Consider the following 25,229-nt stretch of genomic DNA (forward strand, 5'->3'; position numbering starts at 1 on the left):
ATTAATTGTGAATTAATCTGCGCACCAGAACAAGTTTGCTTTTGTAAAATCACTGCTTTGTAAAACAGAAGCGTTTGGTGCTGAGGTTATGCCAACTCGTACGTCTGCCCCCTTTGGACGATCGATACCATTGTATCCGCGATCCTTCCATGCCGAAAATACGAGCCATTAAATGATAATAGCAATGACTGCGATGACCCCCCCCAAACCTGATATTTTGGAGCTTTATTAGCCGTGCGCAAACGACTCAATTAATTCTATTCATCCTTGCGAGTCGTTTGTTTGTTTTGCTTGACCTTTTATCTTAGGAGCATTCACGCCCGGCTTGGCTTAAGCACTTACTTCACGCTGGCTTTTCTCCCACAGAGGCCGGGTTCACCATTCACACACAGGGAGGCTTAGCTCTCGCGAACACGACGCAGGAATCCGCTGCATGGAAACGTGAAACGAAATCTGCCGTTATTACACGCCGAGCCTTTTGCCTGACAGCATTCAGAATAAAATTGCAGCATTTTCTTCTCCCCCGCCAACACACACACATACACCTAATTTCCATTTGCTTCTAAAACTCTTCTTTTAATTTATGAAGATGGGAGTAAACAGGCTTGCAGCGTGGAGCGGACCAGGGGTTGGAAATGTGCCCCGCGCTACATCTATCTCCCATTCAAAGTTAGCGGCGAGGACAGGAGATATAATTGAAAACTGCAGCTGGACTGTGTACAATCTTGTAAAGGGATGCCTTGGAAATTAGATTAATCAGGAGGCAGACATTGTGGGGAAAGTTGGTTTCGAATGCCTGACAGTCCTGCTCTTTCTCTCATTTCAAATGTTGGCAGGGCAGCAGGCAGCTCCAAGGGAAATGTGCTCCTTTCATACTTGAGTAATTGATGAATTGTATGCAAAATGCAAATGAGAATCCATAAATCTTATGAATGACAGCTTAATTTATGTGAGCCTTAATGAATGCAGGATTAGATTTTAATTAAATATCCTCAAAGGCACCCTGACTAGTAAGTTTTTTAAAAGGCTTGTTTTAAAGACTCGTTTCATATGCGTCGCGGCTCACCGAGACGGCGGATCAGCCGGAGCACTTCAGATGAAATTCCCTCCCGGTTCTGGCGATAAGATCTGTTCTGTTTTGTTAAGCAAAGCCGCCGCGACGGTCCGTGTTGGGATGGGAGTCGTATCGACTGATCTCAGACTTTCCTGGAACTGTTCATTTTCTTTTGATTAACTGGGTTTACTTTTTCCTTTTTTGATCTTTATCTTATTTATAACATTATACAGTATCGTTTTAATTAAGAGAAACGTCTATTGAGCAGGGAAGAGTCAATCAATGAGGCACTCATACAGTTCCTGTGATGTAGAGCAGCAGAGATGGGATGAATATTTGTTTAGGATTTTAACGTCATGTTTTACACTTTGGTTACATTCATGACAGAAACGGTGGTTACTCTGTACACAAGATTCATCAGTTTACAAGTTTAATGTCAAACACAATCATGGACAATTTAGTGTCTCCAATTCACCTTACTGGGCGGCACGGTGGCTTAGTGGGTAGCATTGTCGCCTCACAGCAAGAAGGTCCTGGGTTCGATCCCCAGGCGGAGCGGTCCGGGTCCTTTCTTTGCGGAGTTTGCATGTTCTCCCCGTGTCTGTGTGAGTTTCCTCTGGGAGCTCCGGTTTCCTCCCACAGTCCAAAACATGCAGTCAGGTTAATTGGAGACACTGAATTGCCCTATAAGTGAATGGGTGTGTTACTGTGTGCCTTGTGCCCATTGAAAAGCTGGAATAGGCTCCAGCACCAATCCCCCCCCGACCCTAACTGGATAAGCGGATAAGAAAATGAATGAATAAATGATTTCACCTTACTTGCACATGCACAGAAAGAACTCCACACAGAAAGGATCCAGACTGCCCCACGTGGGGATTGAAGCCAGGACCTTCTTGCTTTGAGGCAACTGTGTCAAAACCTTTAAGAATTGATGTGCTGCATTAGGGTGGGTGACGGTAATTAAATAAAAATATTACTCACTCACTCACTTTCTTAAACACTTATCCAGTTAGGGTCATGAGGGGGTGCTGGAGCCTATCCCAGCTTTTCAATGGGCAAAAGGCACACAGTAACACCCTGGACGAAGCGCCAGTCCATCGCAGGGCAGACACACACACATACACGCCCCATACACTTACAGAGCAATTCAGTGTCTCCAATTAACCTGACTGCATGTTTTTGGACTGATGCTGTGAGGCGACAGTGCTACCCACCGAGCCACCGTGCCGCCCATAAAAATATTAATTAATATTAATTTAGTAATGCGAAATGGAATGTTTGTATCAGTATTTTTATTGTAAGGTAAACATGCAAAATCGACGGTGATGTGAAGGTAGATGAAGCGACACAGTACGCTGGCTTGGTGGGTAGCACTGTCACCTCAGAGCAGGAAGGTCCTGGGTTTGATTTCCAAGCGGAGCAGTTCGGGCCTTTCTCTGTGGAGTTTCTCCCTGTGTCTGTGTGGGTTTCCTGCGGGTGCTCCGGTATCCTCCCACAGTCCAAAGAGATGCAGTCAGATTAACTGGGGATACAACAATTACAGTGCTAGACATCTATCCAAAGGCGGTACAGTGGCTCAGTGGGTAGCACTGTCGCCTCACATCAAGAAGGTCCTGGGTTTGATCCCAGGTGGGGCGGTCAGGGTACTTTCTGTGTGGAATTTGCATGTTCTCCCCATGTCTGCACGGGTTTCCCCCAGGAGCTCTGGTTTCCTCCCAAAGACATACAAGTGAGGTGAAGTGAGTAACCAGTAACTATTTTTTCTGTCATGAATGTAACCAAAGAGTGTAAAACATGACCTTAAAATCCTAATAAACAAAATGAACTCTATCTACTAATCTCAGACTTCCCCAAACTGCTTTTTCTTTTCTCTGAGTCCTCATCTTATTTATCTATTTTTACAGTGTCTTTTTAATTAAGAGAACCGTCCATTAGGCACGGAAAAGTCAACCAATTAGGCATTCTTCATCAATTCCCAGGATATGCAATGTCTGCCTCTGCCTCATTATTAGCAGTAATAGAACTAATACAAAAAAATTTTAAGCTTTACAATTATGGAAAACAATTACCGAATGCGCACTGGGCCCTTAACGATGCGTTAAAATAAGCAGCGTGTAGCCCTTTTTTTTCTTTTAGCCCTTTTGCTAAATACAGATCCGTCTTCACTCAGATATAAAGACTAATCAGCAACTGTGTTCATCTGCATCTGGCTCATCTGGTGCCATGTTTTACGACCAGTCATGTAAATAAAGGTAAAGGAAGGAAAACGAGCGGGTAGCCAGTTCCTTTGCGCCAGGAGCAATCTGATTGTCCTGCCCAGTGGCTTTTTAATCAGAGCGTGCAGTACACAAAGGGAGCAGGAAGGCCACTTTTATAACCGTTCGCTCTTTCTATCTGCTAATGTTACACACCAGCGAGGCTGAACCGATGAAGGATAGGATAGCCGGGCCGGCCGCGCTTAAAGGGGAACTGTCACGTCTGGCTGTTTTTATTAGCAGAATAGACTGGGTAATGGCAGTTCTTTGAAAAAGAGGGAAAAATGCATTATTTTATTACAGTAGAAGCCAGAAGAAATGAGCCAGTTGTTTCAGGGTTTGGATGGAGGGGAATAACTTCTAAGAGTCAGTGTGATAGCATAAACTATGAAGTGGATTATTTATATTTATTTATATATTTATTATTTTTATTTATTATATTTTTGTATTTATTAGCATAAACTATTAAGTGGATTATTCATATTTATTTATATATGTATTATTTATATTTATATTTTTATATTTATTAGCATAAACTATGAAGTGGATTATTTATATTTATTTAGATATTTATTATTTATATTTATTATATTTTTATATTTATTAGCATAAACTACGAAGTGGATCATTTATATTAATTTAGATATTTATTATTTATATTATTTATTTATATTATTTAAACTGTGAAGTATATTATTTATATTTATTTATATATTTATTATATATATAAGCATAAACTGTAAAGTACAGTATATTATTTGTATTTATTTATATATTTATAATTAACATTTATTATATTTGTATGTATTATATTTATAATCATGATCCATGATGTATATTATTTATTTTTATTTATATATTTATTATTAATATTTATTATATTTGTATTTGTTATATTTTTATATTTCTTAGCATAAACTATGAAGTGGATTATTTATATTTATTTATATATTTATTATTTATATTTATTATGTTTTGATATTTCTTGGCATAAACTATGAAGTGGATTATTTATATTTATTTATATATTTATTTATATATTTATTATATTTATATTTATTATATTTGTATCTATTTTTTATATATTATATTTATATTTATTTATTTATCAGTTTATAGCTTTTTTTTTTTTTTTTACATTTTCTCTATTGTTTTTCTCCCAATTTAGTGTAGCCAGTTAGTCTTCCGCTACTGGAGACCCTGATTGCGTCAGAGGACACAGTCCCTCTGACACATGCACAGTCCACCGACCCATTCTTAATCAGTGGATTTGCACGAGACCAGTCTTGAGCATGGAGAGTCACACACTGATCTCCGTGTGCCTCCACTTCTGTACAGGTGCCCTACTGACCAGGGTCCTTACACAGCGTTAAAGACCCCACCTTTTTTTAGTCTGGTCTTTTCCCACCAGCAGACTAGTGGTCAGTTTTGTCTGCTGCATGCACTGGCAATTGTGCCTGAGCTGCATTGGGGGGGTAAAAAAATGAACAAGAATTTTCGTCTTTTATCTAGGTAGGCTGTGCTGTTTATTGTGTGATTTTTGAAAAAGCAAGGTCTGAACTATAAGAGTTAAAAGCAAGTTGTGTGTCAGTAGTTGTGTTTAAGTGTGTGTGGGGGGGAATACAGTATGTCGTTAGTGTTGTGACTGACGATGACTACTCTCTTTGATCGTCCACGTTTGCTATAATATATCGTTCTTCACAAAAGATCACCGGTTACCAGCAGATGCAGCTGTTCACGCTCATAAAAGAGTGCAGAGGGCTCCATATGAAGTCTGCACACTAATCCGTCTATCTGGATCTGATAAGGACGCTGCAACTACCTGGCTGAACGGGCCGTGCGACAGGTGTGTGAGAGAGAGCACGCTGATACAGATAAAGCAACAGCAGCTCAATGCAAATAAAGGCCCAGATAAAACAGATCCGAGCTGGGATTGATGAATGGCGAGGCGGCGGGGGAGCGGGTACGCACGTCCTCCGCGCTGACCTCTTTTCATTCGCTCGCAGGTGCGAACGGGAAGCGCGATAGCTACAAAGTATTTCTGAGTATCAAGTATCAGCAGATTCCAGAGCTTTGACTTTTTTTTACAGTTTTTTGTGATCTATGTTGAAACATCCGGGTAGACGTGCAGGTGGTCTCATGTACACGTGTCCTGTTAGAAAAAACATGCCAGTTCATGCTTGCTATGTTTGGAATATGCCTGGAACACTATTTCTTTTTTAGCTGGAGTTTATACCAAGTCCCTACTAAATTTACATGAACATGTACAGATTTTTACGGAAAAGTACCACATTTCAGTCATTAAATGACACTCATTAATTGACGCGCAAAGAAGCTTTAAGGGGAAGAAGATTTTCTTGTGATGATGATGTGTATCATTTTTTGCTGATGGTATTAATAAGTTGGTCTGACACTGGGAAAAATGCATCGCAAAGGAAGGTGACTATGTAGAAAAGTGATGTCATTTGTTTTTAAAATTCTTAATAAATAGAGTGGAAACTTTTTGAAGAATCCTCGTATGTTACTATGTTAGCTATGTACTCATGGACATTGTTATTAAGGTAATTTTTAAGAAGAAGAGAACAAGAAAGCCTTTATTTGTCATATATACATATACAGGTGTACACTGTTTAGGCATAACATTATGACCACCTTCCTAATATTGTGTTGGTCCCCCCTTTGCTGCCAAAACAGTCCTGACCTGCCGAGGCATGGAGTCTGACACCTTTCTATCAGAACCAGCATTAACTTCTTCAGCAATCTGAGCTACAGTAGCCCGTCTGTTGGATCGGACCACACGGGCCAGCCTTCACTCCCCACGTGCATCAGTGAGCCTTGGCTGCCCATGACCCTGTCGCCCGTTTTACCACTGTTCCTTCCTTGGACCACTTTTGATAGATACTGACCACTGCAGACCGGGAACACGCCACAAGAGCTGCAGTTTTGGAGATACTCTGACCCAGTCGTCTCGCCATCACAATTTGGCCCTCGTCAAACTCGCTCAGATCCTTATGCTTGCCCATTTTTCCTGCTTCTAACAGATCAACTTTAGGGATAAAATGTTCACTTGCTGCCTAATATATCCCATCCACTAACACAGGGGTTTTCAACCTGTGGGGCGCGCCCCCCCCTTGTACTTGTCTGGGGGGGCGCGAGTGCCTGACCGGGGGGCGTGGCATTACGAGATTTTTTTACTTCTAAAACTAAAGCAATTCATTTTTCACCCACGGGAGACATATTTCATTACTCTAACTGACCACGCTCACACGCACGTTTAATGTTATTCAGTTCCGTCTGAAAAAAACCTTCAAAATAGAGCTATCAGCGAAGATAACCGGTGTCAAAAGCAACGACCGCTGTTATAGGATGTGTGTGTGTCTTTAAGAGAGACGCTCTGTTCACAGTATCGATTATAAGTGACTCGGGAGTCAATTCATTTTAAGCGCAGCGTAAGTTTCTTTTCTCAGTCATCTCTCCGTGTTTACTGTTATAATGAATGTTGAGGTTGTAAATAAACACCAACTACTACAGAACATTTTGTGTGACTTGCTTACCTTAAAAAGCTCAGGCTTAATTATACTGAGTATTACCACAGAGTCAGAGTCGTTCTGCCTGTGGAGCTAAACGTTTTCAGTCAGAGCAGATGATCCCGAACTAACCAACTTAGTAATTGATGAACTTTTGTCTATGCTCTGTAAAGTAACGTTTTCTGCTCTCATCTACGTACATCAAAAAGCAAGAATTTTGCAAAAATTGGTATGATTTACCAAAGTGAACCACAAATTTATATAATGTGCTGATAGAATCGGCTCAGATGGGGGGCTCAAATTCAGCTGTATCATCTTCTTAAAATAATATTTTCAATCAGCAAAATTATATAATGTGCACAACATTAATTACGTTCTTTTAGCTTGTCAGAAGCTTTCTCAATGATTTCTGTGCGGTGGTTGACGAAGGGGAGGGGGCGTGGCACAAGTTGGGGGAGGGGGGGGCGGGCGCAAGTTCACGGTTGGCACATGAAGGGGGGCGCATGTCCAAAAAGGTTGAAAACCCCTGCACTAACAGGTGCCGTGATGAAGAGATAATCAGTGTTATTCACTTCACCTGTCAGTGGTTATAATGTTATGCCTGGTTGGTGTACAGTACAATAACATTCTTTTTCTGTTTATCTCTGCTTGTTTTGAAGCTGGGGTCAGAGTGCAGGGTCAGCCATTGTACACCCCTAGATCAGACAGGTTTAAGGGCTATGCTTAAGGACCCAACAGTGGATTTGAACAAAGCTCTACCCACTAGGGTACCATGGTCCCTTTTGTGTAAAGAACTAAAAATAACAACAGGTTTATTCATTTAAAAGTGTCACCCCTGTGTCAGAATGCTAAAAATGAATTCTAAGAATGATAAAAATGTGCCGTGGCCCGAATGGGAGCAAATTTGTAGCGGTGACCCTGTTATCAATAAAGCCTTGTTTTCTATGCTGGTCACCGCCTCAGCAATCAATGAGGCATGTGTCGCTATCAGTAGGAACGAAATGAAAAATAAACCAGCGATAATCCCTCATTTAAAAGGTTATTGAGGGTGATAAAAGTTATTTTGTTAATTTATTTACTCTCTGCCGGGGTAAGATAAAGAAATAGAACAATTAGAAAATTGTAGGTGAGAGATTTGAAAAGGGCAACCACAGCGGGTTAATATTTTATAAGGTCTGATTGGCGGGGTTCCGGGGAGAGGCTGTATTTACAGAGGCTGATACTCCGTGATTCATCTGCTTGTTTGGTACACTGTGAGTAAATGGAATAAATATCTTCATCTTTACATTTTCCGCACAGCAAACAAAAGCCGGGCTGGAAAGGTTAATTGCTCCGTTTGAAGCGAATCAAAACAGGGTGTTCTTTTAGTAAACTCGAGCCGAACAAGCACCGACTGGAGGTTAACGGTTCAACCGAGGGATGTCAAAATACGTCTCCATCAGAGATCTGAGCACGAGACTGCAATCTTTACTCAGGTTTAGGGGTGAGGGGTTATTAGCCGTATAATTTTGCAGTCCAGAGATTTTTTTTTTGGTCAACATCTGCTGGTAGTAAACATCAGACTGACGGATTGGATCTGGTGGGATGACGAGTTATGTTGTGTGTGATGTTAGAAATGACGTTTATAATAAATTTGTGATGTTAGAAGTACCCCACTGTTTTGTATCTCCAATTCACCTCACTTGCATGTCTTTGGACTGTGGGAGGAAACTGGAGCTCCTGACACAGGGAGAACGGGTTGCCATGCAAGAAAAGATCCCTCGTTTTAAAATTGGCACCTTGAAGCCTAAATATTTTATATTTTAGAGTTAGAGAGTGGGGACATTAAAATACAGTTTTTTCAGTGTTATAGGGAGTTTTTATTAATGTTTTAATTATATATCATAAATTTGCAATCGGATCAATGTGCAGGTCACTTTGCTCAAATAAAAATGCATTTTATAGTTAAGTTTTTTTTATACATTTATACATATAAAGTTCTGGAAATGGAAATGGCTCCGATTTAGTGGAATGACCCATAAGGAAAAAACAAAAGGATGGTTATCTAAAGTGGTGAAGATTTCAACCACTTTGCCCAGTGTCTATATGAAAGAGATTCATTCATTCATTCATTCATTCATTTTCTTATCTGCTTATCCAATTAGGGTCACTGTGTTGGAGCCTATCCCAGGCTATCCCTATCCCAGCTTTTCAATGGGTGCAAGGCACACAGTAACACCCTGGACAGGACGCCAGTCCATCGCAGGGCAGACACACATACACACACACACACACACACTCATACACACTCCCATTCACCTATAGGGCAATTCAGTGTCTCCAATTAACCTGACTGCATGTTTTTGGACTGTGGGAGGAAACCGGAGCACCCGGAGGAAACCCACACAGACACGGGCAGAGCATGCAAACTCTGCATGGAAAGGACCCGGACCACCCCGCCTGCGGATCGAACCCAGGACCTTCTTGCTGTGAGGCGACAGTTCTTACATTCACATTTGTGGCATTTAGCAGATGCTTTTATGCCGTCCTATGAAAGAGATTTAACATTTAAAACATATTTATTTATTAGTATTTTAATGTCATGTTTTATGCACTTTGGTTTTATTCATGACAGAAACGGTAGTTACTGGTTACACAAGATTCATCAGTTCAAGTTTAATATCAAACAGTCATGGACAATTTTGTATTTCCAATTCACCTCACTTGCATGTCGTTGGACTGTGGGAGGAAACCGGAGCTCCCGGAGGAAACCCACACAGACACAGGGAGAACATGCAAACTTCACACAGAAAGGACCCAACCTGCTCCACCTGAGAATCAAACCCAGGACCTTCTTGCTGTGAGGTGACAGTGCTACCCATTACTGGTGTGCTTTAATAACTAAAATAATTGTAGTTTTTTTATAACCAAAGAAATGTATTATTATTATTATTTTTTAAATAAATTTAAGAATATTTTGCAGCAGGCTATACTATAGTAAACTTTATAGTGAAGCTTTATTACTTTCATGCAGAACATTGGTGCAAAATTTAAATAGAACTTTGTAGCAAGTCAACAAATAAACATGTATGATTAAAATACTGTACAATCACAGTAATAATAATAATAATAATTATTATTATTACTGCAAGAAGGTTCTGGGTTCAATTCCCAGGTGAAGCGGTCTGGGTCCTTTCTGTGTGAAGTTTACAGGTTCTCCCCTTGTCTGTGTGGGTTTCCTTTGGGAGCTCCGGTTTCCTCCTACAGTCCAAAGACATTTCTGCCCTTGATATGTCTTTGTGTGTGTGTGTGTGTGTGTATTTTTACATTTACATTTTCGGCATTTAGCAGACGCCTTTATCCAAAGCGACTTACATTATAGTGACAGTATACAGTCTGAGCAATTGAGGGTTAAGGGCCTTGCTCAAGGGCCCAGCAGCAGCAACCTGGCAGTGGTGGGGCTTGAACCAGCGACCTTCTGGTTACTAGTCCAGTACCTTAACCGCTAGGCTACGGCTTGCCCCCTGTGATCTGTGAACTGGCAACCTCTGCAAGATGTTTCCTAACTTTTGCATGGTGAATTCGACCCACCTCAACCATGACTAGGATGAAGCGGTGGTGAAACAGACAATGAATAAAAATAATGGGTGCTTGGGTGGCGCAGCAACCTATTACGCCAGCCTGGGTTTGAGTCTCAGCAGTGCTGTCAGCTGGCCGAGTGTCTACACAGACATGATTGGTTATGTCCGAGCAGATGATGGGAGAGTCCAGTTTTGCACCCAGTGTTTTAAGGTGGAACCAGCATTGTTTAGTAGGGAACATTTTAATGAATAGGATTTTTTTATTTAAATATTGACTTTTTAAAGAGCAAGCCTTAGCTGTTCTGTGCCGGCCAGAAACACTGGGCACAAGACAGGAATAAACCCTGGGCAGAGTGCCAGTATAATATAGGCCATCACATACTCATAAATATACTCACTCACTTACCCACTCACTCACCAGCTTAATTGTAATTTGGACCAGCAAGTTTATTCTCATGTTTTTAGAAGGTGGGAGGATATGAGAGGGAACTTACAGTGTTCACAGTCAAGCAAGCTTTGCATTGGGACTAAGTTACTATGGGATTGAGTGTTGCCATGCAGGAAAGAATCCCCTGCTTTAAAATCAGCAACTTGATGCTTAAATAAAGCATTTCTGATAGATTTTACTCATTATATTTTATTGTAAAGTGTGGTGTTAAATATTGCTGTATGTAAACACTGATCAGCCATACCATTAAAACCACCTCATTGTTTCTACACTCACTGTCCATTTTATCAGCTCCACTTACCACATAGAAGCACTTTGTAGTTCTACAATTACTGACTGTAGTCAATCTATTTCTCTGCATGCTTTGTTAGCCCCCTTTCATGCTGTTCTTCAATGGTCAGGACCCCCACAGGACCACTACAGAGTAGGTATTATTTGGGTGGTGGATCATTCTTAGCACTGCAGTGACACTGACATGGTGGTGGTGTGTTAGTGTGTGTTGTGCTGGTATGAGTGGATAAGACACAGACTCCCGGGAGAGTCCTGACCATTGAAGAACAGCATGAAAGGGGGCTAACGAAGCATGCAGAGAAACAGATGGACTACAGTCAGTAATTGTAGAACTACAAAGTGCTTCTATATGGTAAGTGGAGCTGATAAAACTGACAGTGAGTGTAGAAACAATAGGGGGGCTTTTAATGTTATGGCTGATCAGTGTATATTGTAAGGTTCCTGGAGAATAGGTACAATTGTACAAATAAAAAAAAACCAAAAAAACACAATACTAGAATGTAGGAGAGTTGCCAGTCTTCATACTTGTACTGTTATGCTGTGCTTTATCACCATGGACCCGAAATGTGTTTTGGTAAATGCTAAACAGTATTTCCCCTCATATCACCTTTCCTGTTTGAAACAAATGGAAGGGAAAAACAGATGAAAGCGTGTATTAAATTATTGCTGCTTATTGCATTGAGCTATTGAAATAAGAGTGTATTGTGTGCCTCTAATCTGATTGCTTTCTCAGCGTGGTGGGTTCAGGAGGATCAGGTTCCACTCTGAACTCCTGGGTCAGCATAGATCAGGCCATTAAAGGAAGCATGGTTCAGGGAAAGTTCACCTCTATTTTCTTTTTAACACGGTTGCATAGCAAACAGAAGAATTCCTGGGTTTGTAACATACTTGCCAGTGAGGAGACTAGCTTGTGTTTCGCTTTTTAGGTCGCCAAATTGGGGCCAGAAGTACAGGATTAGTAATCGGGAGACTAAACACAGATGGATTTGATTATTTGATTTTGTTAACCTTTTTACAAAACCAGCAATTTATCATTCTAATATTTAAATTAAATACAGGCACCTCAGTAATCCCACATTTAGTACTAATCCCACATTCCAGTGTCAAGTGACCCGTACTCTAAGCGTCCATCATATGGGTGCAGGAAACAGCGGTAAACACCATAGAATGACCACTGTGAGAGAACATCAGAGTCATATTATAAAGGAAAATATAGGTACAGAAAATGAAAGTCCACAATGATCGCAGTTCTGAAAACCGTCCTGTTGTTGCTCATGTTTACAGTTACAGTTGCTTATTCATACGGACATTTTCCACTGATTCATGGAGAACACATTACAGCATTAATGTCACTAAACTGAGCGTGCAGTATCCTAATCACTGGCGGACTAATCATAAGCTGCTGATTAGTATTAGTCATTCGTTCAGAAGCGGTCATACTTTCTTAGACATGGAAGTACCTTCTTTCATGAGACAGTAGGACAAACCCAAAAACCAATTCCAAAATGTTGGGACATTAGGTATAATGCAAAAAAAACAAAATAAAAATAAATAAAATAAAAAATAAAACAACATAAAATAAATAAACAAATAAATAAATAATAAAAATAAATACATAAATAAATAAAAAACAATATAATATAAAATAAATAAATAATTAAAAATAAATAAATAGATAATTAAAAATAAATACATAAATAAAATAACAAATTAAAATGCAATATTTAAATGATATAATAATAATTGATAAAATAAAAAAATAAAAATCATTAATTTATTTTTAATTAAAAAATAAAAATAATTAAATACGTGTCCATGTATTTTAAAAAAAAGCACAAATAAAGCATATTCGATATTTTACCTTATCCCTTCTTTGATTTTTTTAAATATGTTAAATCAAAATTTGATGTATGTAACTCATTTAAAAAATATGGGACAAATTAATACCAGAAATGCATTGAAATAATCTGTAAAGTCACAATTAATACTACTTAAGATTATACACGCAATTTAGTTCATCTAAACAATGTCGTTTCCAGGGATGTCCCTGTCTGTATCAACAAAAATATGCCAAGCCACATTCTGTACATGTTACAGCAACATGGCTTGATAGCAAAAGAGTACAGGTGCTAGACTGCCCTGCCTGCATGCAACAAAAGATTCTGGATTGTTAATGAAACTAAGTTCTATATCAAGAAAAAAAAAAGGAAGAAAATCCACCTTTACAACTACAACAGTTGGTGTTATCAGTTCCCAAACAATTGCAGAAGAGTGTTAAAAGAAAAGTGATTTATTTTAGTGCTAAACAGGCCCCTGTCCTAACTTTTTGGGAACGTTTCAGCCAATAAATCTTTTGTAAACACACAAAAGACACAGAAAAAGACATTTTTGCAATTAAAAACAGTGAGTAAATATTTGCAATTATTTTTCTTGCTGTCCCAGCTTTGTTTTTGGAATTGGGTTTGTATGTTTTACCTTGCATCCAGCATTCAGCACATAATCCACTGTTGTACCTTAAATGACACTTAGAAATATGTATCCAAAAATCTATTGCAGTAAATCCTGTATATATTTCTGACTGTACAGTTGGAGGATATACAGTACTCAGTCACATTAAGAGCTGATGAACCATCATCGTGCTATAATGACCTACTTTTCTGGACTTTCTGTGCCAGACTATTTAAGGATTCAGTAGCAACAGATTGAAAAATCGTCTGTCTGGTTTATAATAACGCTTCTTCTCTTGCACTTTGTCTGACGAACTTTATCCAACAGTAACAAAAATGTAGCAGAGACCAGTGACCAGAGGGTCCAGTACAGAACAGTTACATGTCCATTCTCTGTTATTCCTGTTTTGTTTGGTACATCTATTCACTGCTAGTACAGTTTGATGATGAGCTCTCAGGGCTAATGTGATGCGGAACAAAAACATTGTATTTTTAAATGTAATCAAGCCTGCATTAAGAGAGAACATGGTGTTGCATGGCCTCATCATCTTGAATGACAATCAATTTCATAATGTAATGTTTCCTATCACTCATACAGAACAATCCCATCTGCTTCACTCTGTACTTCGACCTGTTTAAATATTCAGTGTATTTATTTATTTTTTAAATGAAATACTGTGTTTAAATTAAACACAATACTCGCTGCATGTCTGATAAAGCATGATTTAAAGATTACAGACAAAATGTGTTTGATTCTTGTTGTTTTAGGCAAAAATCATGACTGGACTTGTTAAAAGTGTGGCATCATAGAGCAGTGCTACACTTTTTTGGTGGCTCCTTTATTTTTAAGGGTTAAAATAAAAAAAGGACATCTATGCAGACATGATTGGGTATGTCTGAGGACAGGGAATGGCTAAAAAGTCCAGTATCCACTCTGTTCTTTGACCTATTTGAATATTTAAGGTATTTATTAATTTTTATTATAAATTATGCACCGTTATTGGACTAAAACTATCTTTGCTTTTTGTGGTTTGAGTGTTTGAGCACGGACAGCATGGTGGCTCGGTGGGTAGCACTGTCCTGGGTTTGATCCCCAGGCGGGGTGCGTTCTGATCTCCTACCTCCTCCCACCTCCCATCACCATGCAGAACGTACACTGACACTGGCTGTTTCAAACTGCCTATAGGTGTAAGTCCGTGACTATTAAATTGTGGAAGTTCTTGAAAAACTTAGTGATAGACTAGTCTCTTTCCAGGCTGCATTCCAGGCTGGGGGATCGAACCAAGGACCTTCTTGCTGTGAGGCGACAGTGCTACCCACTAAGCCAATGTGCCGCACTTTATTTGAAAAAAAAAACTGTGCTATTGGCTGGTCGGGCATCTCTACAGACATGATTGGTTATGTCTGAGAGGATGGAATGCCCAAACTGCTTAGCCATTAGAAGTGCGCTTCCTAGCCAGTGCCGTTCCAAAGCCCGGATAAATAAGGAGAATCGTGTCAGGAAGGGCATTTGGTGTGAAACTGTGCCAAACCAAATATGCAGACCAGAATGGTGCCACACAAAGCTGTGGCTGAAATTCACTAGGGGGTGTTTGTACAATTCTAGCTATATATTTTACATGTTGTCGTATATCTGCCTACTGAAGTACATTGGCATTTTGGTCCATTTGAGGTTTATCCTGTGTTTTCTGTTTTGTTTGTAAGAAAAGTGTCCTTTTACCATCACGGCCTTTCATAAATAATTCAGCCCTGAGAGTTGAACTGATGACACTGAGAACCAAAATCTTCTCTTTCTCTGAGAAGATCAAAGAGATGTTTCTGTGGATGCTGGATTTAATTTTCTGCTGAGTTGAGAAACTCACACATTTGTTGCTTCATCCGTGAGAAGTCTGCTCGTACTCCCGTGACGAAAAACAACTAAGAATTACAAGCAGAGCGGCCCCTGATTTTACCTGACGAGTGAAAGCTTTGAGGTTTACTCCCTACGACACTGGTGTGATTTAGAAAAATGAGGAAACAGACACTTGATACTTATAGAATAGATGGAATAGTTTGTGATTTATTAATAGTGGTCTTTTGGCTGCTTCTGTATACACCGATCAGCCATAACATTAAAACCACCTCCTTGTTTCTACACTCACTGTTCATTTTATTTGCTCCACTTACCATATAGAAGCACTTTGAAGTTCTACAATTACTGACTGTAGTCCATCTGTTTCTCTGCATGCTTTGTTAGCCCCCTTTCATGGTGTTCTTTAATGGTCAGGACCCCCACAGGACCACCACAGAGTAGGTATTATTTGGGTGGTGGATCATTCTCAGCACTGCAGTGACACTGACATGGTGGTGCTGGTATGAGTGGATCAGACACAGCAGCGCTGATGAAGTTTTTAAACACCTCACTGTTACTGCTGGACTGAGAATAGTCCACCAACTAAAAATATCCAGCCAACAGCACCCCCATAGTCGGCGTTCTGTGACCACTGATAAAGATCTAGAAGAAGACCAACTCAAACAGCAGCAATAGATGAGCGATCGTCTCTGGGTTTACATCTACAAGGTGGACCAACTAGGTAGGAGTGTCTAATAGAGTGGACAGTGAGTGGACACGGTATTTAAAAACTCCAGCAGCACTGCTGTGTCTTATCCACACACCAGCACCATGTCAGTGTCACGGCAGTGCTGAGAATGATCCACCAGCCATATAACAGCTACTCTGTGGTGGTCCTGTGGGGGGCCTGACCATTGAAGAACAGGATGAAAGCAGGCTAAAAAGGTATTAGGGAAACAGATGGACTACAGTCAGTAATTGTAGAACTACAAAGTGCCTCTATATGGTAAGTGGAGCTGATAAAATGGACAGTAAGTTTAGAAACAAGGAGGTGGTTTTAATGTTATTGCTGATCTGTGTATATACTAGTTATGAACCCAAGATCACTATTTTTAAATAGATAGAGATAGAAATAGAGATTGGGGACCACCACTTGGTTCAAACTCAGCTTTTAACTAGCCCAGACATACTGAATTTGGGTATTTTGACACTGAAATTAGCAACAAACTGAAATGGTGATACAGGGTTTCATGAAAAGTTTCAAACACTCATGGATGAAGGCTTTCAGTAACTTGATTTCACACTGGCTGGATTGGGACAAGACTCTGTGATCTGCAAGTAAAACAGAATTATGTAAATACTAACTATATGCAGTAGTAGTACTGCAAAATCAAACAATATTGAAATATTTGAAAGGTACTGGTGTGTGTAAAAACGCACCTGCATTCATAACACTCTCGCTCAAATAAGTCATGAATCAATACCAGGTACAGACTTGGGTCTCCAAACCAAGGATGAAAACACTCTTGATATTAAGCGCTGGTGCGTCACGGTCTATGTTTCTGTTGTCCTTTGCTTTGTAGGAATGCTGATATGATATAAACCCTGTTCTCCTCTCTGAATGGCCTAAGGCTCACTGCTATTAAGAAGTACTCACTCGCCATCCTCCCGCCCAGAGTTTATGGCGTCTCTTGTTTTAGTGAGCGGAATGAAGAATTTCCGTTTCAATTTCATGCCTGTCAGGAATAAAACATGATAAAATGCAATGAAACGCAGCTCATCGGGCCAGTCTTTAAATGCACAAGACTGATGCGCATGATAGAGTTGAATGAGGATGTGAATAAGTGGTCCTTAAAAAAAGGCCTTGAGTCGCTGCAGAGAAATGCAATGTTTCTACACTCTTCTCTCGGTCGTGAAAATGAGTCGATTTCGTCTCTGGGAGAAGAAATGTATTGGAAGGCAGACCTTGACTCCCTGAAGGCTCTATTCACTCACCCTTTGAAATATGCTATTAATGACGGTGATGCGGAAAAAGACGTCATAGGATCAGAAAGTAGAAAGCGACACAATAGTGTGTTTCTAAAAAATCATGAATGCAATTTTCTCATGTGCTGTTACATACAGTATGTTCTTGCCATTAGATACGATTTAGAATAGATGCCTTTATTCGTCATATATACATACACAGATGTACAGTACAACGAAGTTCTTTCTTCACATATCCCAGCTTGTTTAAAAGCCGGGGTCAGAGCACAGGGTCAGCCATTGTACAGCACCCCTGGAGCCGAGAGGGTTAAGGGCATTGCTCAAGGGCCCAACAGTGGCTGCATGGCAGAGCTAGGATTCGAACTGTCAACCTTTCAGTTGATAGCACAAAGCTCTACCCACTAGGCTACCACTGTCCCACATACACTGATTAGCCATAACATTAAAACCACCTCCTTGTTTCTACACTCACTGTCCATTTTATAATGGAGTGATATGGTGTCAATGAATAAAAATCTTTATTTTCCAAATATCTGCAGGTTATTAGATGTAATATTTTGGATTGCACTTAATTTTTCAGGTTGATTGTAGTATTTGAGAGTTTTCATAAAAGAGCTCGGCCATTTTCGGCCAATTTAAGCATCCAACAGTTCAACCAAATTGAATTTAGCATCCAATAGTTCAATCAAATGTGCGTCCACATTTTTTTGATTTGTTCAAGGCCAGGATTTAGGAAGTGTCATTCTAAAAGCTTAACCTTTATCCATCAAATAAAAAGTTTACGCACGCCCACAGAAATCCCATTCAAGTAACCAAATCCAGTCTATAAATAGCTGTAAGGTGGATGTACTTATATGGACGTGATTTAAATTATTGATCTGTATGGGCCAACAGCAATGGTCAGTGGATAAATATGTAGAGAGTTTCTCTCTGGCCAAAAGATGGCGATGATATTTTGGTCTGTAAGACAGGTAAAGGTTCATTTCAGCTTAATTTAACCAGACATCACTTCATTGTGTATTTTGGTCATTGTTGTGATGAAACAGCCTCTGCAAATTATTCTCTTTGGAAAAACAGCAAGCATTATATTAGGTGAAAACAGGCGTATAATGGTTGGTGGCATTGTGCTATGAGGGTCAGTCAGGCTGGTCAGAAATAAAAAATAAATAAAGACAGCCAAATAAAATCCCTCTCCAGAGTGCACGTAAACTGAGGCAAGAGTTCAACTTTTAACATGACAATGACCCAAGGCATACAGCTAAAACAACACTGGTGGCTTTGTGTTGAGTCTCTGAATGTCATTGAGTGGCTCAGTCAAAGCACACAAAGCCTGGACCTAAACCCCTGTGAACATCTGTGGAGAGACTTAAAGATGTCAGTTCATGGGTGCTAGTCATCCAATCTCATGAAGCTTGAGAGGATTTGCTAATAAAATGTCACAAACCAGATCCAGGTGTGCAAAGCTTGTAGAGCTTGTAGATCTGCAGCTGGAACTGCTTCCAAAGAGGCGTGTAAAATATTAAATAAAATGTGCATTTTTAAAAGCTGTTAAAACTGTTTTTACTTCGTCATTATGGGTTGTATCATTATCAATTCAAGATCTATCAAAAAGAACTCCACATTACAAAGTATGCAAAAAGTCAAGGGGTCTGAAAGCTTTCTTTATTTTAATATCTAAAGATTTGCTTGAATTTTTCCAGATAAGAAAAGAAATTAATAAAAAATTTAAAATAAAAAAATACTAAAATACTAAAATAACTAAATATAATGATAAAATAAATAAAATGAAAAATAAAATAAAAAAACAATAAAAGAAAATATAAAATTAAGGACAATAAAATAAATAAATTAATTAATTCATTGAAAATAAAAAAAAATAAAAAATAAAGATAATAAAATAAACAAAAATAAAGATAATAATAAAAAAAAAATATAAATGTAAATAAAGTAAAATATAAAATAAAAAACAATAAAAATAAAAAACGAACTAAATAAATAAATGAATCAATAAAGAAATAAAATGCTCATGAATCAAAACTGACCGTTTATTGCTGAAATGACCAAAGAACAAATAAATAAATAAAATACAAAAATAAATAAAGATAATAATAAAATAAACAAAAATATAAATTGTTAAATGCAAATAAAATAAATTATAAAATAAAAAACAAAAATAAAAAAACTAACTAACTAAATAAATAAATAAATGAATAAAGAAAGAAATAAAATGCTCATGAATCAAAACTGATCGCTTATTGCTGAAAAGACCAAAGAATATCTTCTCGAGTCCCATCAACAAGTAGCGGGTTCCATGACCTGCCTGTAGGTACAATCAACGCTTTGCAATTACACCATCCTTTACTGTAATCGCTGTGTTAGCAGCTGGCCGCGATGACGACACATACTTAAAAATCAGCTTGAAGGGGCATTTTTCTCACCATCAGTCGGAGCATGTTCTGTCATTAATCACCGCACGATCTCGGCCACTCATTTGGAGTAATAAAAGTTCCCATCATGAGAGCACAACAGGTCTGAATCATTCTGTCACGCCACCTTGCAGCTACGTCTGGCATTAAATCAGGCAAGCAGAACGTTTCCTGAGGCCACCATTGCCTTTTAATTTCCTGAAGAACCTCAACGTATCTTTCATCGTGAGAACTACATATATTTGGCTTTTTAAAGTCTCATAAATCAATAGTGGCCCGCCTGTAATAATTAGAACAAGTTAACCTGTAATTTTCAGGCCGAGAGTAGCGCGCCCGGATCTTAGCATATGCAAACGAGGTAATTCAAATAGTGCGGGGATATTAATACCGAGGAGCGGGTAACGAGGTACGGGCTATGAATTATGCATCAAAAAGTAGTTGATCTTCAATAAAGGAAATGAATTCAGCGTGTAATCTAATTAGTTATGGAAGTCTATTATGTTCGGCTGCAGAAAGCAACTGTCCTTGAAAAGAAATTTATTTACAGTGCATGTTAGCTCTTCGAAATGGAATTGCATTGCCGAGTGGTCTGAATGTTAACACTAACATCCTCCTTCTTTCTCTTGCTCCCCCCCTCCACCCGCTCTGCCACCTTTCCCGACCCCCCTTCTTTCCCCAAACTTCACATTTGTTTTAGCTCAAGACCCGGGAGGCCTCCGAAGAGGACCCAAAGTGTTACATCGCTAGAGAATCCTCATATAATGCCTCACTCGGTGCCAGGCCTCATGTCTCCAGGAATCATTCCCGCTACAGGTAACACACTTGGCCCCTGCCTTCTCTCAGGAGCCCGTCTGTCCATCTGCTAAATGGCACGCTGCTCACAGTGACAGTACCACCCAAACTACCAGTCACGGGGCCTGCCCTGCTCCTCTCAGCCTCTCATGACTAACGCAGAATACGTCTGAGAGGACGGTTTTCTCGATCGTATTTCACGTGATGCCTCGAGTGGATTTTAATTAGCCTGATTAAATCCACTCGGCTCCTACGTGTGTCCGCGCGGCTATGTGAAAGTAAGCTTATCGCCACGAGAATCAACAACAGCTGCATGTGCCTTTAGTTCGCCTCGAGCAGGTCTGATTACCGCCAGTGCTTTGTTCTGTTAGCGACTGCTTTTTATTCCAGCAGCTTTGATGTTCATTGCATGAAAGTTGTTCCATTTGCATATTCTCACTTTTCTGGCTGTCTTTAATAATCCGCAGCCATAAGGTTTCATTTGACACTTTGCTTTCACACATTAATGTACATTTACACCTGATGTACCATTTAATGGTTCAGTACTTCTTTTTGTTTTAATCAAATATTTGTACCGGGGCAGGTCACACCTCTCCTCACCACTGAGGAACCAGCTTAATATTAGTCGTATTGAATGCGTGCTGGCTTTAATTTAGCTTTTACAAGGTCGATTCAAACAGTTTTAAAAATGTGAACAGTAGGAAAAATGTCATTGTCATGTGACTAATTTTTGATGCATTCTATATTTGACGATTGCAACACAAAGTTGGGACAGGTGCATGTTTATCCCTGTGTTATTTATTTATTTATTTTTAATGGGAAATTTTGTGAATTAATATAAAGAATCAAACATTGTCTGTGTTAGGTACATATTTGTATTATTGTTTTTTTATTTCATTATTTTTAATTAATTAATTAATTTAGATTATTTTTGTTATTTATATTATTTTATTTATTACAAATATTTACTTATTTATTTAATAATTAATATTATTTTTAATGTAATTTATATTATTTTTATTTATTAATTTATATAATTTTTATTATTTATTTATTTATTTATTTTTTATTTATTTATTTATGAGTAGAAAAAATTAAACACTGCCTGTGTTATTTACATATTTATATTATTTTGAATTTATTTTAATTTTTTTTTATAATTTTTTCTTTCTTTTTTTCTTTTTCTTTCTTTCTTTTTGTTATGTATGTATTCATATTATTTTTTAATTAATTAATTTATTTAGATTTGTGTTAATTAGAACATTTTATTCATTTAAAATATTTTATCCATTCATTTATATTATTTTTTAATTATTAATTTAAATGTATTTTATTTTATTATTAGTAATGGGGAATCCAATTCAGTGAATCAGCGATTGTTACTATTACCTTCACTTTCAATTTTGGAGTGTCTGTGCAATTTCGAGCCCATGTAGTCAAGGAAGGCGATTGATGTTGGATGAGAAGCCCTGACTCACAGTTAGTGTTCCAGTTCTTCCCAAAAGGTGTTTAGTGGGGTTAAGGTCAGGACTGGTGCAAGCCAGTGGAGATACCTGACACCAGACTTGTCGAGCTATGTAGTTTTAGACCTGAGTTTGTGCAGTCGAACAGGAAAGGGCCTTTTTGCCTTTGTTGCTACAAAATATGAAAAAAATCCAGTTTTACAGCCGTCTGTAAATGTATCACCTCCTACAGAATAAACAAGATTAAATGGAGTTACTTATGATATTTTTTAAATGTAATGATTAATGAATAGTAACCAATAAAAACAACCTGCCTTTGTAAGTTACTGTTAAACAGCATGATATTTACAGTGTAGCAGGTGTGTGTGTGCTTGTAAGGGTGGGGGAAGGTTGTTTGGGTGTCTGTAATTCAATCCCCGCCACACAACAGGCAGTCTCCAGGAATGGCATTTATATATTCTGTAGCCTTTAGCTGGGAGTCGACGCCTCGCTCCAGCATCTGAGTGGGGGTCAGACTATCAGTGTCTCATTTGAAAATGGGAACTCAGAGGGCACTTTGCACAGGATGAGGGGACAGTGCTCTTATTTAGCACAACACAACCACAAGCGTGAAAAAGTGCTTTGATATCCATCCTTGCTTTAAACCTTGACAGAGGCTCTGATCTTGACATTTCGGGGAAGAAAAGCAGCACTGGGTTCTGACGCTGTTGAATTATGGTCTTATCGTACAGCCTGAACTTGTGAGCAGAGAAGCTTAATTGTGTTTTGTGCTGCTTTTCATGCTTCACTGAAAATACTAAAAATTCACTTTTATGTTCAATTATCCTGGATATTCTGGGTTTATTATGTTAATGCACTAAACTGCACACCTTGCTTCGCCACTGAGGCACCAGCTTAATATTAGTCATATTGAATGTGTGCTGGGTTGAATTTAGCTTTTACAAGGTCAATTCAAACCCAGTTAAAAATGTGGACAATAGAAAAAACATGTAATGACTTGAAAATATTTGACGCCTTCAAAATTTGATGGTTGCAACGCAAAGTTGAGACAGGTGCATGTTTACCTCAGTGTTATGTAGACATTAATTATTAATTAATTAATTAATTTTAATGCAATTTAATCCCAATCAGTAAATCAGTAGGATGAAGCAGATGTTATCTGTGTTATGTACATATTAATATTATTTTTTTAATTATTTTTTATTTTTTATATTATTTTATTTATTTAAAATATTTTATTTATTTATTTATATCATTTTTATTTACACACCCAGGGCAATTTTAGTCCCAATTAACCTGACTGCACGTCTTTGGACTGTGGGAGGAAATCAGAGCACCTGAAGAAAACCCACACGGACGTGGGGAGAACATGCAAACTTCACATAGAAGGGACTGACTGCTTCACCTGGGAATCAAACTCAGGACCTTGTTGTTGTGAGATGACAGTGCTTTGTGAGGCCCGACACGGATGTTGATTGAGAAGGCCTGGTTTGAATTTTACCTCCCGATTCATCTCAAAGGTGCTTAGTGGGGATGAGGACAGGGCTCTTTGAAGTCCACTGGACAGAGGGACAGTCATGCTGGATCACCTACAAAGTTGAAGGCAAATAAATAATTTAATGCAGTGGGTGGGGCTAAAACACATGAACTCAATAATAGGGTGTCCAAATACTTTTTGGCCTTATGTGTGAGTTAAATCGGTTGAATTTTAAGTTACAAGACTGGAGGTAGTAGATTTTTTGCCTAGTCTAGCAATATTTTGATATGTAAACAATGGTGGGTGGGCGTGTCCTCGATAGCTGGCTGGTACATTGCAGTGTGAGAGCTGTAGTTTTAATCAATAAGACCTCAGCTGGAATAAATATTGAATTTCCTGAGCTTTATTAGGGCACTCTGAGCAATTCTTGTCCCATTTATTTTTAGAGAGTTTAAATATGTGGACTGTATAGAACTAAACAGCGGTGAATCGTTCCTGTAAGACAGCTGGAGAGTTTCTTATATTAAAGATGCTATCCTCTTCATACAGAGTAGATTATTAAAAACAAGCTCTGCTGTTTCACACCATGCGTCCTGATCACTTTTAATCAGGTGACTCCATTTAACACGAATTAGGCAAAAAAGTCTCCAAGTGACGTGCCGTAGTGAATCTAGGAAATGATCAGTCAGCTCGGAAACCTGCAGCTTGCTTCAGGCTAAGCGACCTGACAGAGCTCATACGTTAAGACTTCACTCAGCATAATGCTCATGTTTTGTTTAAGGAGGTCAGAAAGGCGTGGTTTTCCCTGCTGACTCTTTGTGAGCTGAGGCATTCGTCCCATTTAAATCATAAATCACCTTGTTAGTCTGCACTACGCTTAACATATATATCACATACTTTAAAAATACTGTCCTCAGCCTGGGAAAGGACGTCTTAATTTGTTCCACTTTACGTTATCAAAACATTCAGGTGGCTGCACCAAGACCCCAAACTCACAGGGGCTCCAAATCTTAAAAATCTCATTATTTGCTTATTAAAAACAAAATGATAAAAAGCAGAGACATAATCCTGCAACTCTAATTTATGCTGCTTTGAATTGACACCATGCGGAAATAAATAAGATAAATAGGCACATTCATATTCAATGTAATAATGCTTATGTAAATTGTCTAATTAATGTGCTTAATTATTTCATGAAACAAGAAACAGAATAAATTGGACAATAAACTGAGAAAACTTTATGATTGGAACACGGCTAGCAACAAAACTAAAGCAAATAAATTACAATCTACTATCTACTATAAATTCACATAATAATCAAGGAAAACAAGACAGATGAGAGAGCAATCAGGAAAATGACAAGACAAGGACAAAAATAGTACTAAAAAGATAAAACTAAAACATTATAGTACTATATTATATTTTTATTATTTATAATATTTAACTATATATTAAAATATTTATTATTATAATATTAATATTAACAGTACTAAAACATTACAGTACTATATTATATTTTTATTATTTATAATATGTATTATAATATTTAACTATATATTAAAATTTGTATTATTATAATATTAATATTAACAGTACTAAAACATTACAGTACTATATTATATTTTTTATTATTTATATTATTTATTATAATATTTAACTATATAATAAAATA

At 38.2% G+C, this 25,229-nt stretch overlaps 1 protein-coding gene across 3 annotated transcripts in view; it reads left to right on the forward strand.

Annotated features, from left to right (window-relative positions):
- Positions 1-25,229, forward strand: part of dachd (dachshund d) — a 205,519-nt gene that overhangs the window by 80,664 nt on the left and 99,626 nt on the right. For all 3 annotated transcript variants that reach the window (XM_063005795.1, XM_063005796.1, XM_063005797.1), the window contains exon 2: positions 20,523-20,638. In XM_063005795.1, coding sequence (XP_062861865.1) covers positions 20,523-20,638 — 116 coding nt within the window. The remainder of the gene's footprint in view (positions 1-20,522; positions 20,639-25,229) is intronic.

The sequence above is a fragment of the Trichomycterus rosablanca genome, chromosome 12 (assembly GCF_030014385.1).
Source record: "Trichomycterus rosablanca isolate fTriRos1 chromosome 12, fTriRos1.hap1, whole genome shotgun sequence".
NCBI lineage: Eukaryota > Metazoa > Chordata > Actinopteri > Siluriformes > Trichomycteridae > Trichomycterus > Trichomycterus rosablanca.